At 35.4% G+C, this 18,702-nt stretch overlaps 1 protein-coding gene across 1 annotated transcript in view; it reads left to right on the forward strand.

Moving 5' to 3' along the window:
- The window catches only part of LOC137181450 (sodium- and chloride-dependent GABA transporter 2-like), a 29,227-nt gene extending 13,788 nt beyond the window's left edge, over window positions 1-15,439 (forward strand). Inside the window, exons 2-15 of the mRNA XM_067587164.1 lie at window positions 2,320-2,510; window positions 3,785-3,919; window positions 7,594-7,734; window positions 8,077-8,164; window positions 8,280-8,412; window positions 9,063-9,197; window positions 9,781-9,884; window positions 11,212-11,336; window positions 11,467-11,579; window positions 12,324-12,461; window positions 12,569-12,671; window positions 12,755-12,855; window positions 13,948-14,118; window positions 14,204-15,439. Coding sequence (XP_067443265.1) covers window positions 2,320-2,510; window positions 3,785-3,919; window positions 7,594-7,734; window positions 8,077-8,164; window positions 8,280-8,412; window positions 9,063-9,197; window positions 9,781-9,884; window positions 11,212-11,336; window positions 11,467-11,579; window positions 12,324-12,461; window positions 12,569-12,671; window positions 12,755-12,855; window positions 13,948-14,118; window positions 14,204-14,314 — 1,789 coding nt within the window. The 3' untranslated portion in view covers window positions 14,315-15,439. The remainder of the gene's footprint in view (window positions 1-2,319; window positions 2,511-3,784; window positions 3,920-7,593; window positions 7,735-8,076; window positions 8,165-8,279; window positions 8,413-9,062; window positions 9,198-9,780; window positions 9,885-11,211; window positions 11,337-11,466; window positions 11,580-12,323; window positions 12,462-12,568; window positions 12,672-12,754; window positions 12,856-13,947; window positions 14,119-14,203) is intronic.
- The last annotated feature ends 3,263 nt before the right edge of the window (window positions 15,440-18,702 follow it).

The following is an 18,702-nucleotide window of genomic DNA, read 5'->3' on the forward strand; positions in this document are numbered from 1 at the left end:
TAATGCCTGTGTGGCACAATATGTAGGTTAGAAACACATTGTAGGGCCAAATAATCTGCCAAATAAACCCTGCATTATAAATTAGTGTATACACTTATAGTATAATGCATGTACATTAACTAATTAACACCCTAATCAACATTTAAATTTCAGACTCCATCCACCATATAGTAAACAAGCAATGAGTCACTTTTCATCCAATTAATCTTAATCTTTCCGATCTTTAATTTTTTGACCACATAAACCACACACACTATTGAGGGATATGAGTTACAAATGGAAAACCAACATTTTGTTTGTACAGTTTTGGCCTGGGTGGATGGGCTCTGTCAACTAGATTAACCAGCTATTACCACCTTCACATGAACGAGGTATGAGACATTAGATAAGATTAAACAGTTGATGCCTGTGGTAGTTAAGTCTTTGCTGAGGCAAAAAGTCATGAACTTTAGCTAAGGTTGAGGTAAAGCTTTTTACAAGTAAGAAAAACTTGTTTTGACTTTTTTTTCCATTGTGAAAACTTACTTATCACTTGACTCAAACTACAAACTTTTTACAACAACTTTTCAGGCTTACAGAGGACGAGTATTTCATTTTCAAAAACCTTCCATATATCACTTGCAAATGTTCTTTTTTTCACTTATTATGTTATTCAAATGTACGTATTTGCATATCAGAACTGCGCATCTTGTAAAATTATGAAACCATGCTTTCATGGGGATGAACCATTAACCATAAAATGTAAGTCAAATTCTTAACTAGATAATGATCCAATTAAAAATTCTTACTTAAAAATAATTGCAGTCCTCTGGTGTTGGTAACTCACACCCTCTGCTGATGTTTTCCTTTCAGTAGGTCCACTACATGTTCACTAAAGCACTTTGGAGAAGTTGTTTTGAGCATCTCAGGGTTTGATATGTATTTAACAGCATCGTAGTAGCACGCATATTTTCAAGTCTATTTACTGCACTCCCACATCAAATCCAAAGCAGAAACACAAAAGCGACATTGATGAAAGAATTATGCTCATGCCAAGCAGAACTGACCCTCTGTTGACCCAATGCAGCAAGACTGCTGGCATTGTGCAGAACATTACAGTTTTTCTCCATTTGGCACAGTCGTCAAATGAAAATCATAATTTCCAACACACTGTGTGCAATTCTCAAATCCACAGCTCATTTTCATTTTGCTTGAGCGAGTTATCACTAACTTGATGAACAAGAGTAGATTACACTGCTTTTCTAATGGTTTGTTATTACTCTCAAGCGTATTTATCAACATGCTAATTGTGTAAATCCTCACATGCAAAGTATTGCACCCACCCATCATAACCTTTCAAACATTTCATATTTTCAGTAATCTGGCATTGTCATAATGCCACAAGAACTGATAACAGGAAAATCCATGGTCATCCTCAATCTTTAGAACAAGTTATCACATGTTGTCAAATGTTTTTTACATTTTGTTTTTCATTTCTAAATAGTTCATAATTTAAATGAATTTGTTGCATTGAGGTATTTGTTTTTACTGTACTTTCATTTTTAAATTGTATTTTCTGTTTAATGTTACTGTTTCTTATAAAGTTCTCGCTGTGAAAAGGGGACATGTCAGAAAGGTGAACACTGACAGTGAGAAATTTGTGAATAGACTGTTGAAACTGAAATCCGAATTACTGTATGTAAGTCTCACTGACAAGTCATATAAAGAAACACAATTTAAGTGTTTTTTGTTATTTTGGCACAGTTTTCTTAAACATTTGATTGCCTTGACTTACAGTAATGATAAAGGGATGCTGGTTACCTGGCAATTGTTCACTTTTGACACATAAGAATAATGTTTTTAGTGACTGTTTTTTCAGGACAGATCAAGTGTTGTGCTGCTCAGTACAAAATGATGTGGTGACTGCTCTAAATGGTTTGAGAACTGCAAGAGTGTTTCAGAAAATGTGCTTAAGCAAATTGAGGAAGAACTGTAATCTACAATGATTAAATCATGTCAATATTCCTACTGTGTTGTGATTACATTGTTTACTTGGCACTCAAGAAAAGTGACCTGTAAATACTGAGAATGTAGTCAATGTAGTTTGCTGCTGCACAATGAATATAATATACATAATTATAATTAAATGCACAAACACTATATAACTTAAAAGACAGTAAATCAGATTGTGAAAATTTTGACTGTGTCACTGAACAATGAGATCATTTTTGGACATGCAGGTCTGTCTTATCTGACTCTGAAAGAATGTACTTTGAACACAAATCTTCAAATCTCTCATTTAAAAATAACTCTTTTCTATTAACTCTTTTCTCATTACAGTGCAATGGATAAGCCCTATGGTCCAGATGTCAAGTTCAGGTTGAACACAGGCACAGCCCACCCTGCACCCAGTGCTCTCACCAGAGGACAGTGGTCCAGCAAAATTGAGTTCCTCTTGGCTGTCGCAGGACAAATCATAGGCCTAGGAAATGTGTGGAGGTTCCCTTACCTGTGCTACAAAAATGGAGGAGGTGAGTTTCATTATAGTTAAAAAAAATTAGCAATGACGAAAAAAGCAGCTACTTTTTTCAAAAGTAAATTAGTAGACTTGTGTTTATTAAACTACTTAAAGCACTTGATGACAACAAGAAATAAATATTGAGTTGAGTGAGGACTGATACTTTATCACAATAATGTTTGTCTATGTATTGATTTTTTTTTTCAAACCACCAGTTTGAAAGAGTTACTACACCCAAGCTGAAAATGTGCTTGTGCTGCCAAATAAATCACACCTGGCTACCACATAACAGCTTCACATCCAACTGTGATGTTGTATGGCAGCCAAGATGGTCAGCACACTGCAAATTGAGAAACTACAAGCGAACAGACGAAACACAAGTAAATCAAGAAAACATATTTATCGTCGCATTTAGAAAAAGACACCGCAAATAAAACAACAAAAACAAATTCACCAATTTGACAACACATATGTGGCACCAAGAAAAAACAATAAAAACAATCAAATATAGAATCGCTGCAGTGTCATATACAAGAGTTTACATAATGTAAGTTTGTGTTATGTAAGTAGGGACACTACAAAAATCAATAAACACGTCTGCACATACAATTGTTTTACATTCTGACTGCATGATACTGGATGTATTACTGTCCCACAGTAGCTTCCGTTGCAGTGTACGACTTGACTTGCAGTGTGTGTTTCTCAGCAGTGTGTGTGTTGTCAAATTAGTGAATGTTAAATGTGCTTGTGTTGAATTCATTTACAGCATTTTTTTCTAAGTAAAATGTAAAATTAATTAATTTGCTCGTGTTTTGGTGCAGTGCATTGAGCTCTTTCAGCCACCATACAGAGAGGTTCTGTGCAGCGATGCAGATATCCCATACAAGATTTAGCATGAAGCTCCTTTTTGATAGCCCAAATTTCAAATTAGTGAGAGAGAAGATTGCTCTGTAGTTTTTATTGTGTGATTTTCTATTGTATTAAGGAAATAGTATGTATTATTGTATATTAACTTAAAAATAAAATAAAATCTTCCTCTTTACTGGTAGTTAGGCAATCAACACCATAAAGCTGGACTCCTCAAAGGTCACCAAACGAATAGAGAATGTAAAAATTCACAAATTTAGCAACTATTTCTTGCTGCCCTCTGGAGCTGTAAAGATATTAGTGCATCCTCAGTTGAGGTTTGGTAGAAGTAATGGCAGGTGTATTCATTCAAATCAATAAAATCAATGTGATTCCTGTAGAAATAGTGTCACTTAAAAAACAACTTTCTTTTTTGTCTAGGGGTGTTCTTCATCCCTTATGTACTCTTCCTCTTTACCTGTGGTATCCCTCTGTTTCTTCTGGAGACATCTCTCGGGCAGTACACCAAACAGGGAAGTATTACCTGCTGGAGGAAGATTTGCCCCCTTTTTGAAGGTAAAGATCTATAATTACTATCAGAGTTTTCATATGAAATAGAATAAATAAGTGACCAATCACTTTAAAGCTTTTAACTCAAAACACGCCGGTGAAGATATTTTTTAAAGCAGCACGTGAGCACTGGAAACTGTATTTGTAGAATATAATATTCACATGTCTATAAATTATTAAAGGTGCAATCTGTGATCTAATAATGGTACCCCTGTCACCAAAAGTCTTATCATATTTTATTTAATTTGAGTTCTCTAATGTTATTCATTTGTTATAAATTATCAGTAGGCCAGATGTATATAGAGACATCAATAAAACAGGCAATAAAAGATCAGTTACAGCAAGAAAACACACCTACTTTATACTTTATACTGTAAATATGAGGTGCAATCTTTTTTTTAATTGCAGGCTCTCCTATCCTTCACATCACAAATTGCAAAATGTATGCACTCACACTTCGCTTTAATTGTGGAGTTAATGTACAGAAAAAACATTCAGACACACACAAAAAAATGTGACATTACAGAAAAAAATGCACATTTTCAAATCAGTGTATGAATTACATCATGAAACCAGCATATTTTCTCATTTTCTCACAAAGATATATGTTTTCTGCACAAGTAAGTTGGTTAAATCTTACAACCTATCAGATGTTGTTAGAGTTGTGTGTGCTCACACTTTTGCGACAAATCTTGCTGGAAGCACCTGTAGAATCAAGAGAAACAGAGGTGTACTATATCTCAAAGTGAACTGACAGTGGCTTCAAAGCAGTCTTGATAGTAGTTTTTCTCAGCAGCGAAAATATAAGTGTATTCCCCACTACTTTATTTGAGATGTTTAACATGTCCGACAAGACTGCTCAGAAATTTTAGCCGAGTTAACATCATCTTTTCTAAGAAACCCAACAAACTGTGTCAGGATTGGTGAACCATTACAAATAACAGGGATTTTGTCTTTGACATGGGTTGCATTGGTTAAATATTGCCTGTTGTAAGCTATCACATGTGGCACACGCAGTCAAGTATATCAAATTGCAAAGACTCTCCACTATCCTTCTCTTAGCCAGCCTGGATACTCACACAGCAAACTTGCACACATTTGTAAATTTGTGTTGTTAGTGGGGAGGGGTGATTGTGTTTGTATATTTTTATTGGCTACCATAGTATTTTGTACTCTTTTAATGTGTAATCTTCTTACTATATTATTGTTTTACTTACCTGCCCAGGGACTACAGGTGGAAAATAGCAATTTGCTAAAACCTGATACATTACATCTCTCCTTGTTTTATATAAGGTTGATGTTCTTTGTACATCACCCCAGTAAAGATTTGAATAAAGAAATTCAAATTTCAAATATTCAAATTATAATATTTAAATAGGCAGATATTTCCGTGGAGGGTTGGTGGAGACCAAAACCGAGCTTAAAGGAGAATGACTATTGGACTTACATTCACCAGGTGGACAGAAACACAACTCCAAATGAATATTAATGTTGCCTCATATCTGCTGCATGTGTAAATAAGCTGTTAATGACTGTATAAAGGGATAATACAGTGGGCCCCATCTTAAGCGCAGCGCAAGTGTCTTTGTTATTTTAAGACCGACACAGTTGTCATTTTCCCGCCCAGCGCCCACGTTGTTTAAATAGCAAATGTACTTGTGCCCATCAAAGCGCCCATAGGTGTATTGGTCTTAAAGTGAGGTGTGGTCAGGCACGTTGCTCTGCTTGTTACACACACAGGACATGCAGCAGTGCACAAACATGCAAAAGATTACAAATAAAAGGATTACAATGTCAAAGATTATCATTGTGTACATCAGCATATTTAAAAAAATACAACCATACGTCATGGTTAGGCATAATATTTAAGAATTAACTAATCACAGTAATGACGGATAAAACTTATTTAAAAATTATTTTACCAAATTGTGGCAATACACAGAGGTATTTAAACAGATGGACAACAACGGATCAGACACAGATCGACTTTCCTGCTGCATCAATACATGACAACATGAGGAACACATGAGGAAATAAATGAGGTGAAAACAATGATTAAACTAACGAAGGAAATAAATCTGGACAGCTTCTAGCTGCTGCCAGCAGCAGGATCAGAACCTTGGAGAGCTGATCAAGTCCTGATAACTGTGTAGATGATTCTTCACATGTTTAAAATTAATGATTTAATTTTTTAACAATATTTAACAAATATTCTTTAACATTTAACAGTGATCAGGTTTCCATAAAACCCTGCTGATTTGACCTGTTACTCCATGACTGAACAAAATGATTTTAAAGAAGCCAGAGCTGTAATTAAAAAATAAACCTTTTCAAAAACCGAGCGAAAATACATTTGCAACAAAGTAATGAACAGGATCTTAAAGTGGTGGTCTGGGGCTGGCTACGGAAGGGTCCAGGAGCAGCAGGGGCAAGTGTGCTTGTTATGGATCATGCACTTTCACTTTGCGCACAAGCAGATCCATTTCCTCTGCAAAGAAGCATCCCTTCTGGCAAATGCACCAAAAAATAGCAAAAGTGCATTTTAAAACCCTAAATGCACTTGCGCCATGTGCTTCAGACCGTGCGCTTTAGATCATTAAAATAGGGCCAAGTGTGTCAATGTTGTGTTTATAGGTTGCTTTCACTGCCCCGAAGTGGCCTAAAATATAATTGATGCTAGTTTAAAATTTAACAAAAAAATATCAACCTAAGATCCACTAACTAGCTTTCTTCAGAGCTTTAAATAGCATCATACAGTTTTCATCAGTGGATGGTGGTTGTATACAGTATGGAGGGGACAATGGGTGGGCCCAAATACAAATATGTTATTCAGCAAAACACAAATAGTGGGGGTTTTATGAACATTTATTTCATACAAATATTTTTTAAATTATTTGTTTTTGGGAAGAAAAAAAAACATGTTAAATATCAGGGCACAGGTCGGTTACATCACTATCTCAGTGTCTCTCCTCTGCTCTGCTGTTATACTTACCAGCAGCTCTCAACGAGGGGAGTCACATCCACCTGCTACATGACGCACATTTCCTTTTTTGGACATCACGCCTAGAGTTGGGGGTGTTTCCCAGAGATAAAGCTTAGTTACTGACACAAGCAAAGTGCTCTCAAGGGACTCAAGTGCAAAGCAAGAATTGCCTCTGAAGTTCTTCCCCTCACATTACACGCTGTGCTGTCTCTGTGTTATGGGTGTATCAATAAGTAGAGGTCTGGCTGCACATTTGCAATGCATTTGGTTTTAGCTCATTAGTCAGTGAAGTTGTCTATTATCTGGGAGACTTGGGTTCATTGTAGGGACCTCCTTTGTAAGATTATTAATAAACACTTATTTTAACACTTTAATATCCTAAAATTAAAAGTGTATTAAAACCTATTTCCACTTTTATTCAAATACAAATACAAATATAAATAATTTTGCTGCCTCAACAAATATAAATACAAATACAAATACTGGGCTCTCCACACATCGCTAGAGGGGGGATCTTAATCCTATTCTTGTACACTCAACTTTAAAAACTTTGATTTACAGTATATGTCGGCTCAACAACAAGGGGTCACATAAGCAGGCTGCATCAATTAAATTTATTCCAAAAACTGAGTTATAATAAGATGTTGCGTCACATTATGAGCTTATAATTTAAAGACTTTTTGTTTGTTTTTTTCAGGGATGGGTTATGGCAGTCAGGTGGTTGTTTTATATTCTAGCATCTATTATATCATCATTTTGGCCTGGGCATTCCTGTACCTCTTCTCTTCTTTCAACTCTGAACTTCCTTGGGCAAGTTGCAGAAACAGCTGGAACACAGGTGGGTCCTGATATATGATTTGACTAAATAAACACACATAGAAACAAACAAATAACTAGATTATTATTATTGGTAATCTTTTAGTGCATTAGTAATAACAAAGTATGGGGGAACTTGTCATGTTACTGGCTGATTAATTCAGTGTTTTTTCATTGTGTTAGGTGTCATATTAGTGGTTGTTTTAGAGATTAATGTGATTTTGGCCTCAGAGTCACTTTGCATAACATACTTAAACACCCCCTCCAGACATGTTGACATAAAATACTCTGCTGTTGTTCAAGACTTTGACAGAATTGATCATGTGTGTACATGTCCAACGTGTCCTGTATTCCTTCACAACAGAGAACTGTGTGGAGTTTGATCGAAGGCCTGATTATTTCAATTGGACTGTGGCAGGAAATGCAACATCACCAGTGAGAGAATTTTGGGAGTAAGTGCAAAAACTAAATCTAAAAACAAACACACACACACACAAAAAAAAAAATCAAATATGACGATAAGTTCTGAAAGTGACTCTGAAATCATAAGTTAAATGTGATTTGCAGGCGAAGAGTTTTGAATATCACAGGAAGTATCCATGAGTTAGGGAGCATGCGATGGGAGTTGGCACTGTGTCTTCTGTTGTCCTGGGTCATCTGTTACTTCTGTGTCTGGAAAGGAGTCAAGTCCACCGGAAAGGTAAGACAAGGACTACTCATTAAAGCACTGCAATCACCTCTTAAGAAACCATGCCCTTTAGCACTACCATTTAATTACAGATTAAAAGCATGATGTGCTTGTACAAAGTTAGTCATTGATCTTAAGAATAAAATTTTTAAAAAAAGCTCAGTTAACTCCTGGAGTCACCGTGCCCGGTCAAGAAATAGTACAGTGCACATCGTCCATAAAACCACAAATTTGTACACTTTGCTCATATATCACGTTTACTTATTAGCTTCAAAGGTGCTGGTAGGTGGATTTTTACCTCTGGACAGAGCCAGGCTAGCTGTTTTTATTTCCAGTCTTCCAGGCTAATCTAAGCTAACCAGCTGCTGGCTGTAGCTTTATATTTACCATACGGACATGAGAGTGGTATCAATCTTCTCATCTAACTCTTGGTGAGAAAATGAATAAACATATTTCCCAAAATGTCAAACTATTCATTTAAATGATTTGTTTGAAATCATCTTTAAAGATAAAATACAGGCTTTCTAATGTTGAGATGTTACCACATTACTGTGCTTTTATGACCAGTTGCACCACCTGAAACATACTTTCTCTGAAATTTACTCATTCACTCATTTGAATTGTAATAACTTTGAACACAGAATAAACTTAATGTTCCACAGGTAGTTTACTTCACCGCTACATTTCCATATGTGATGCTGGTGGTGTTGCTCATTCGTGGACTCACGTTGCCTGGGGCCTTAGATGGGATCAAGTTCTACCTCTACCCGGATCCATCCCGCCTCAGTGATCCCCAGGTATGAGCAGATTTCACTGCTTCTCTGCTTTGATCATGTGTGTCCACTGAACCTATCACCCCATCAGCTGTCATTCTCCACCACCACTGCAAACACAACAGCATTGATCAAAGGCTTTTGTGTTTTGTGATATAAAGTGGAATTTTACTGAAATTTATATCAAGTAACATTTGAATTTCCATTTTATGTAATGATGAAGCTATAAGCAACTTGGTGCCTTGAGTTTCATCATATTATTTCAATCAATGTACAGTAACTTGAATGAATTGCTGGAACAAACAGAACATTTAGTATAATCAAACATTGTACACAGAAAGTAACTTAAGGGGATATTTAAGGAGAAAATCAGAGTTCAGGGGATTAAAAGGATTGGTCACTCATCATTCATTGGTGTTTGCTGATGATTGCTTTGCTGATGTTATTTAAGCAGACAAAAGTGTTAAACATTAGCAAATGAACATGAGGCAGTTCTGTCCCTTTGTAAAATATTTTACTACTTCAGTGACAAGTTACAACACTGTGAATACAAGCATTTCATATGTTATTCAATACATGAAAAAAATGTCCTTTATTTGTCTTGCAGGTGTGGATGGATGCTGGCACACAAATATTTTATTCCTATGCTATCTGCATTGGGTGTCTAACTGCACTTGGCAGTTATAATAAGTACAATAACAACTGTTACAAGTGAGTTTGATATAATAGTTACTGTTTTTTTATCAGTTTGGATACAGCAGATACACAAAAGACACATATTGGCACAGTTGTCCAGGTGGCAGCTTAGGTAAACCGATGATTTAGTCATTTATAAAGCACATTTCAAGAAAAGACAAGAAAAGCTGTGTAAGAGCATTCAACAGAAGTAGGACACACACTAGGGCATACATAAGTTTATGCAGGTAGAAACTGCTGAAGATACAGGATTTAAAGGATAAGTCTAGTGATGTGACACTCTATATTTTTCTAATTGTTGACAAATCCAATGAAAAAAAACAAAACCATCAACGAATTGATCCTACTTACATGTATTTCCTGTGTTAGCAAAAGCCTGATATAGCTCATCCCTCTGTGCCATAGAGATCTGTTCTGAAACTACTGAGCCACATCCCTTCACTGGAACCTTCATTATGAGGAACATGGGCACTGTAGTTGATTTTGAGTCGATCCCACATTCACCATCCTACTGCTGTAAATACTCACTATTTCGCAGCTGAATATAGCCCTTGACATATACACAGCTTACTCCTGTTTGAGTAAAATTTGTGGAAAAACTACAGTGACCAGCTGTTTTAGGATAATTCTTAGCCTTTTTTTAAAAAGGGAAATATGTATTTGTGAACCATTTATGACGACTGACATCTTCAGTTGGAACTCAGGATCAGTTTTTGGTCAGGCGATCTCAGAAACCTAGCAAAGATTTGAGCTTTTAAAAGGTCTGTGGTGTAAAAAGGGGCAAACCTACTGCACACCTTCAAAAAACTGGTCACAGCAAAATAAAACAAATATTTATTAAATAAAAGTAGTCTACATAGCAAAAAATGAACACCTGGATAACTTTCTCCAGGACATGGCACAAGAGAAAAGACTATTGCTGAATATTGCTCACAGTTGGAGGAAACTGAATCAAAAATGATACCTATTTAAAAAGCAAAACAGTTAAATGTCAATGAGCTTCACAGCTGTAGATACACAAGACATACTTAAACTTTCTATAGGACATCTTTGCTACCTCAGCACACATTTTAGGCAAGAATTTAGGAGTAGTTCATACTAAGTAAGCCCATCAATTGAGATTGAGTCCTTGTTCTCTCCTCTTTAACTGTTTTGAGTGAATCAGAAGTCATGCCAAAAATGAAACCAGCTTTGTTATATTAGTGATTTTGAATTGTGCTATTTATGTGAAACACTCAGTTTAGGATTTGAGTCAAAGAGACTAAAGTGAAATGTGAAAGTTTTGTGCATTTAATACAAAATAATACAAGTATAAACATGTATTTTTGTTGTGTGTTTTCAGGGATTGTGTCTACTTGTGCCTTCTGAACAGTGGGACCAGTTTTGTGGCTGGTTTTGCAATCTTCTCTGCTCTTGGATTCATGGCATATGAGCAGAACACACATATATCAAAAGTGGCTGAATCAGGTGAGAATATAAAACTGTAAGTGAATGATTGGGCAACTGCTTCATTATACTCTCAATTATTGAATAAATGAAAATCTATAAAATAACCAGATGTCCGTCATTACTTTTGATCATCTGATTCTCACTGCAGGTCCTGGCTTGGCGTTCATTGCCTACCCTCGAGCAGTGGCCATGATGCCATTTCCTCAGATCTGGGCGATATTCTTTTTCATTATGATCATCCTCCTGGGATTGGACAGTGAGGTACGCTGCCTCTTACTGAGATCAATCAAAACAGTAATTTTGTTGCTGTTTTCAATACAATATTAATTGATTTAAATTGTGCTGTAATATGATTATTAAATTAATGAAATGCTGATCTACTTTCTGGGATTATCTACATTTCCCAAACAATTTCATACATTGTACAACAAAATGAGGGCTTCATATCTATAACGGATCCCATTTTTCTTCTACTTTTAATTCATACATTGCATAACAGCTTGTCTTTTTGAACGTTTTTGGGTCTTGTCCTTTGGTCCTTTGAGATCTGTGTCTCACAGTTAACAAGGGACACTATTTATGGGAATGGTGTTTTTCATAGTTTTTGTTTTTGACTGTTTATATGTGTGTCTGTTAGTTACTATCTCAAACTAGACATCAGATTTCAGTGAATTTTGATGGAAAGTTCAGCAATGGGCCAAGGAATGAGTAATCAGGTCTTTGTTTTTTCAAGGATTAAGAAAACGTCTGCACTTACTAATATGACAAAAATCTGGCTCATGTATCCCATGATTTCTATCACTTTGTGTATTGATTTGATGCAGATCCAGATTAAACATTTCTAATCATTTATATACAAAAGATAATTACATTAGAGGATTGTTCAGCCTCGGAGGTATGCTTACATTACTTTCTAAATTATTATGAAATCAGCACCGTGAAATTTGTAATGTGTGCAGCACATGTAGAATTATTGTGTAACTGAGACGTCTGTGCGTGTTTCAGTTTGTAGGTCTGGAAGCTCTTGCAACAGCAATTTCTGACGTGAAACCTGACTTCTTCCATGTTGGTCATCGACGTAAACTTCTTCTGCTTGTTATCAGTGTCTTCAGTTTCTTCATCGGCCTTGTGATGGTTACAGAAGTAAGATCAAATTAAATTATCACATCATTTTCTTCTATAATAAGCTTTTTTTTCCACAATAGACCACAATAACATGACAACTAACTGAGCTCCTGTCTCGTACACAGGGTGGACTGTACATCTTCCAGGTGTTTGACTACTATGCCTGCAGTGGGATGACTCTACTTCTCTTTGCCATACTGCAGTCTGTGTGTATTGGATGGGTGTATGGTGAGTTAATAAATGAGTTATTTCAGTGGTGCCTTCACCGTGAATTTAAATTCCCTCACCACAGCATTTCCATCTACTCACAGGTGCAGACCGTTTTTATGACAACATAGAGGACATGATTGGATACAGGCCTTTAACTCTGATTAAGTACTGTTTGAAATATGTCACTCCACTTATCTGCATGGTGAGTTAAAGTTCACTCAATCAGTTGTCTTTTCACTAAGCCTTAGCCCTTATTTACTTGCTGCACCTCTCACACTTTCTGTTCTCATACAGCACATATTATGATGGCATATTTACCACTCATTTGTTTCACAATGTGTTCTTGATTTCCGACAGCAGTAGACAAAAACAGCCTGCTCATTTACAGCTGCCAACTCTCAATTTTGCAGACTGAAGTGACATCTGTTTCTGGCAGATTTTACTAGCTGTAGCTAGCTAGCTATTTAAGCTAACATTTGTTCCGTGATATGGTTTAAAATACTGTTTCAAGCTGACTTTTTAGTGTTTCCAGCTGAATGGTTTAAAATAATAATCTTGTCAAAAGGGGTCTTAAATATGCACTTGATTTAAGTGTACTTGAAGCTAAAAGACGCTGATGCCTGATATATAGCTAAAAAGAGATTGTTAGTCCTAGTATTTTAAATATGAGGAGGAAAAATATAATATCAAACTGTTGTTTCTATCTATAACCCTTTTTGGCTAGCATAAGCTTAGATGTTTTTCAGGATATTAGAGTATTTCACTGTCAACATTACCAGTGAAAAAGGCTTGGAGGATGAGGACTAATCGATAAGTTTGGCAAATGTAACACTATCTTGGACAACAAGTTTTACTGGGGGTTGCTGGAGTGCAACCTCCACAAATATAATAAAGAGTAGGCCCTTAAATTACCCTAAACTCCGTAAGCATTCAGGCTTGACTTCCACACAGTGTGGAAATACTATACAGTGGATGTGCTACCCATGTATAGGCATGTGGAGATACCCAAAGCTTGAATGACTGACCTGTCGCGCCTAGTTACTGTATGGTTGCTATAGCTACATGTGGATAATCACTGTTCAGGAGAGGGGTTTAGTGAACATTGAACTCATGACTGTAACTTGAATTAATCAATATTAACAAGTTTTATAACTACATGGTGATTACTAAGTCTTTCATTTTTAAACTTAGATGGTTGAATTGTAGTGGTTTGGGTGATTTGGTGTACTCTGCATTTCTAACATTTGTAGTACATTCCCATGACTAAAACCACTGTATCCATGGCAATTTTCAGGGAACGTTTGTTTTCTCCCTGGTCAAATACACTCCTCTGAAATTCAACAACACAACTGAGTATCCATGGTGGGGTTATGCTCTTGGTTGGTGGTTCACTCTCTCCTCTACACTCATGGTTCCCGTCTGGATGCTGTATAACCTGATCATCACTCCCGGGACACTTCGACAGGTATATAACAATGGGTCATACCTCCATAAAGCTCTGTGTTTGTGTCACTGTAATTTTTATTAAAATTAATATTCTTCTTTGTTAGAGGATCTCCATCTTATGCACACCAGCTGAAGACCTTCCTTTGACCAAATCAGAGAAGAAAGCTCTTGAACTGCTCGACTTCACCTCATCTCCTGACGGCATAGTGTCCTAAACAAACTGGACACCCTTCAGATATACTGAACACTGTGAGGCATAAGGAAAAAACGTAATTACTTTCATTCCAGTGGTCCTACACCACCAAAGCAGTTGTTCCCAACCTTTTGGGGATGTGATCCCGTAAAACAAAGCAATGTCCATGTGAGACCCCCCTTCACTGCTTGAATATGTATACTAGTTACAACTAGTTCAACCAGAGTAATTTTAAAAAGGCATGAAATGCCTTTAATTCCAGTGATTCACAAAAAAGCTAATATTAATCGATTAAAGAAAAGTCTGAAAAAAAGATTGTTTGGCAGAAGAAGAAAAAAAAACTTTGGGTGCTTTACAATTCTGTTAATAATCTCGCAACCCGTCAGATGTAATTTGCGACCCTTTGTGGGGTTCCTAAACCGCCGGTTGGGAATCACTGCTCTAAAGGAATGGCCTCAAATTTTATATGATTTCACACCATTAAACACTAAAGAATTTAAATGCTGACTCAACAGAAATATTTGATATGGTAAGCATTAAGTATAAGAAGCATAAGGAAAATTTGATATGGTAAGCATATGGTAAAGAGAATGTAGCTCAACACTCCACTTACTGTACCGAGACCTTTTGTTTTCTCCTTGGTTTTGGAGCTTTCAACCATATCTCATGGTCTTTATTCATGTCAATGAGAAATGGTTCATTCATCATCTATGCTCAAATTCAAAAACAATATTTGATATTATAACTCGTTACTCATCTAAAGAAAAAGTGTATGAGAATGAGTTTGTTTGTTTGTTTGTTTGTTTGTTTGTTTTAACCAGGGTGTATAACTGTTAGGAATTAAGAAACATTGATAAACAGTTGCCAAATAAGCCATACAGATTGAACATTGTAGTCACTTTTAGGTCATTTTAAGTTACATAAATGAAATTTGTATAGAAGTGTAAATTCTAAATAAGGTGATTTGAACAAAGAGTAGTCCAGCAATATAAGGGTCAGATTCAGACCTTGGACACTTTGTGCGCTTTAGCCAGCTGAGCCACAAGGCTGTCAACACAATGAAGTGTTTTTGACCTGCGCCGAGTACTATATGTACCATCGCCCCCAGGTAGGGAAGTATTCCTCATTCACAAGTTTGTGTTCAGAGTCTGATTTTTAAAAAAGTGATTATTGTAATAATAACAAGTGTTACTGTGATGATGGAAACACTGTTCAAACCTGTTGGCTGTAACAGAATCACAAAGAGTATATTTTTACGAGTTACATAGATTATATTTTTACTCTATAGTTTGTTTAATTCTAGTTTTTATACAGATTGTCTTACTCATTTATCAAGTTTGCAGGTTCATGCTTATACGTATCATTTTGTATTTTTATACCCTACATAAATGAAATTTGAGGCAATAGTTCTTTGTATAACACATAAATGCTGTAAATTTGTTTGAATTTAAGCATCAACTCATAATTTGTTTTTTAAAAATATCTGTAGCAGGAATCATGTGAATTCATGTTTAAATTGAAAATGTCACCCACTGTAACAGTAAATACATCATGAACCACTAAGCTAATGTTTTATTAATGAAAGTGTTTGTGTGATTGAATGAATCATTGGATTGATATATAACATGTTAATTTCATGATTTAAATCTTATTAAACAATGTGACATTCATTAAATATTAACCATGAATTGGGCAATTAGGTATTAATGTGATTAATTATAAATGAGTTAAGAAGTTTTAGTAAACTAGTATTATTGATGAATTTTCTTTTTTTCATTTCATTGTTTAGTCAAAACGACTAAACAATGAAATGGCGGAAAACAATTATTAATCTTTTACAAACATTCAGAAATCAGTTGCCAGTTTATTCTTGCTTGAGAGCAAAGTTGTTTATATTTTGTGGACCATGGAAACCATGAAAATCAACAATTTGTAAAGAAATGTTTTAATAAAATGTGAATAATAAATTGGCAATAATTCATAAATGCTTTGTTCTGTGTAGGCTAAACAGACCCAGGTCCTCCTCTGGGCAGTGCAGTCTATAGAGTCCATTAAAGAAATCATAACACATAAACCTTTGTGTTGTTGAATTCAACAACACAAGAAAGTTTCAAATAACTTCTTGCTCAACTGCAACATCACACAGTAATAAGTGGATCATTGTTTTTGGAAAATGGTACGGCACAATGTGGTAAATGTAGTGTAATGTATGTAGCTGCCATATGCATGACAGGGGAAATTTACAGTTACTAAACCTTAGTGTAAACATCCACTGCTGTATAAATCAGTAGCTTTGATTCAAATCTGCTATCTTCAAAGCCAAAAATGATGTAACATGTATGTCTGGATATGTATTTCTTCTAAATACAGTGTTGACAGAATACACATCTCGCATTCACAATTGCTGTTGAAATAAATTAGATTCAGAGAATTGAATGTGATGTCTCATCCGACAGTTTCAGACTCTTTGATGAAGAGAAATGTGTAAAATAAAGCCACTGCAGCCACTATATTTAATCATAAACAATACTAGTATATCTCCTATTCTTTGATGAAACGTCTTCACAATTTTCCCATCAATATTGTAATTTAAAGCTGTTATTACACTTATTACCGAATAGTAAACTAAAACTTAAAAGAATGACATCTTTCTTTAAATGCAACTCTTGGATTTATTTAATGCTTTTAAAGTGCAAAAAAATAAAAAATATATATATAAAGAAGACATGAACAAAGGTACCTTACGTAGTTTTTGTCTGAAAATATTTCTTTTTGCATGAATGCCGGTTGAAAACATTGATCACAATTTGTTTTACAGGGCGGTGATCTTTTGAATACATGTAAACATTTTGAATGACATAACACTGCAGTTGTCGGCCGTGAGCTGCAGTCTGACCAGCTGCATTTTAGCCTATTTGTTTAAGTCAAAATTGTCCAAATTATTCCCATAACTTACATTTTCAAGTTATCAAAAATGATGAGTATAGCACTGGAATTTTTTTTTTCTTCAGGATTTGTAGTTGACAGAGGGGGATAAATATTCAGTATATTCTTAAATACATTTTATAATTGCTAGAAAAAAGTACTTCATGCTCATTTCCACTGTACAAAATGTCTGAATGTTTAGAGCCAGCAGTACTTGAAAACATTTAGCAATAAGCTGTTTAAAAACCTTGCTAACATACAACAATATATATTAACACACACACACACACACACACACACACACACACACACACACACACACTGTTGATTTTTTTTACACTAAATATTTAAGACAGCTAAGGTTTTCATTCTGAACCAACCAATGTTTATAAAACATCTCAAGATAATTGTCCAGATTTTATCCAGACATTTCATAAAAAGATAACAGTGTTGGTTTGACAGTCACCAAAGTGCATTATTGTCTACTATCCGCTAACATTCACACATTAAAAAAAAGATGCAGTGAAATCAAGAGATACCTGTTTTGAGACTTAAGCAAAAAGAACTACACAGATGTAAAATTATTTAGTTGATCACATTACCAAAGCTGAAAAAGTGATGACATTTGTGAAAGATTTTAAAGCTTAATTGCAGTTTCTGTGTCCCTCTCCCATTTGCACTTACAGAGTCAAAACTAATGTGTCTGCCCTGTCAGATGCAAAAGTGGGAATGGGGTGATTTTATGATCAAATGTCTCCTTGTGAGGGAGTTTTGAATCACAAATTTCAGGATTTTTGACAGTCAGTAGAAATAATGCTGCAGCTGTTAAAGTTTTTTTTTGTGTGTGTGTGTTGAAGATTGTGCCATGCTGCTTATGCAATTAGCCGATAGATTAACATACAATGAGTGCAACAGAAGAATAAACATTGATTCATCAACCACTAAAATCCAACAAAGCTCAGGAGCGGAAACATTTAATTTAATATATCTTAACGTGTATTTTTTATTGTTTTATTTTTTGCAGCTGCCACCAGTTTAAAATGTAATCAGTCCATAAAACTGATGTTATCATCTGTCTTCACTCCCATAAGCGTCCTTCAGTGGGCACCTATCATCAGTTGTAATCCTTGATCGACTACAATACCAGATTGGCTTCTCATAAAACAAACTGTTTGTACTGTCTGATGTGCTTAATGGATAAAACACACATTTTCAACAAATTAATAATGACCTATCATGCCTGTGTTCATGAATAAATCACTTTAGTGCATGACTGTGGTCGAATCCATTTTACAATGCCTTATGTTTACCCAAAACAAGGGGATAAATATATTTCAGAAAATAACCACCTTTTAGCTTCTCTAAGCTTAAACAGATGTACTAATTTGGCTTTACAGGTATTACATCATTGTCTCATATTAATTCAGCTGTTTGTGTATTTATAGCAATAACCATATGAATTGTGAATTTAATATTTGGGACAGC

The sequence above is a fragment of the Thunnus thynnus genome, chromosome 4 (assembly GCF_963924715.1).
Source record: "Thunnus thynnus chromosome 4, fThuThy2.1, whole genome shotgun sequence".
NCBI classification, from domain to species: Eukaryota; Metazoa; Chordata; class Actinopteri; order Scombriformes; family Scombridae; genus Thunnus; species Thunnus thynnus.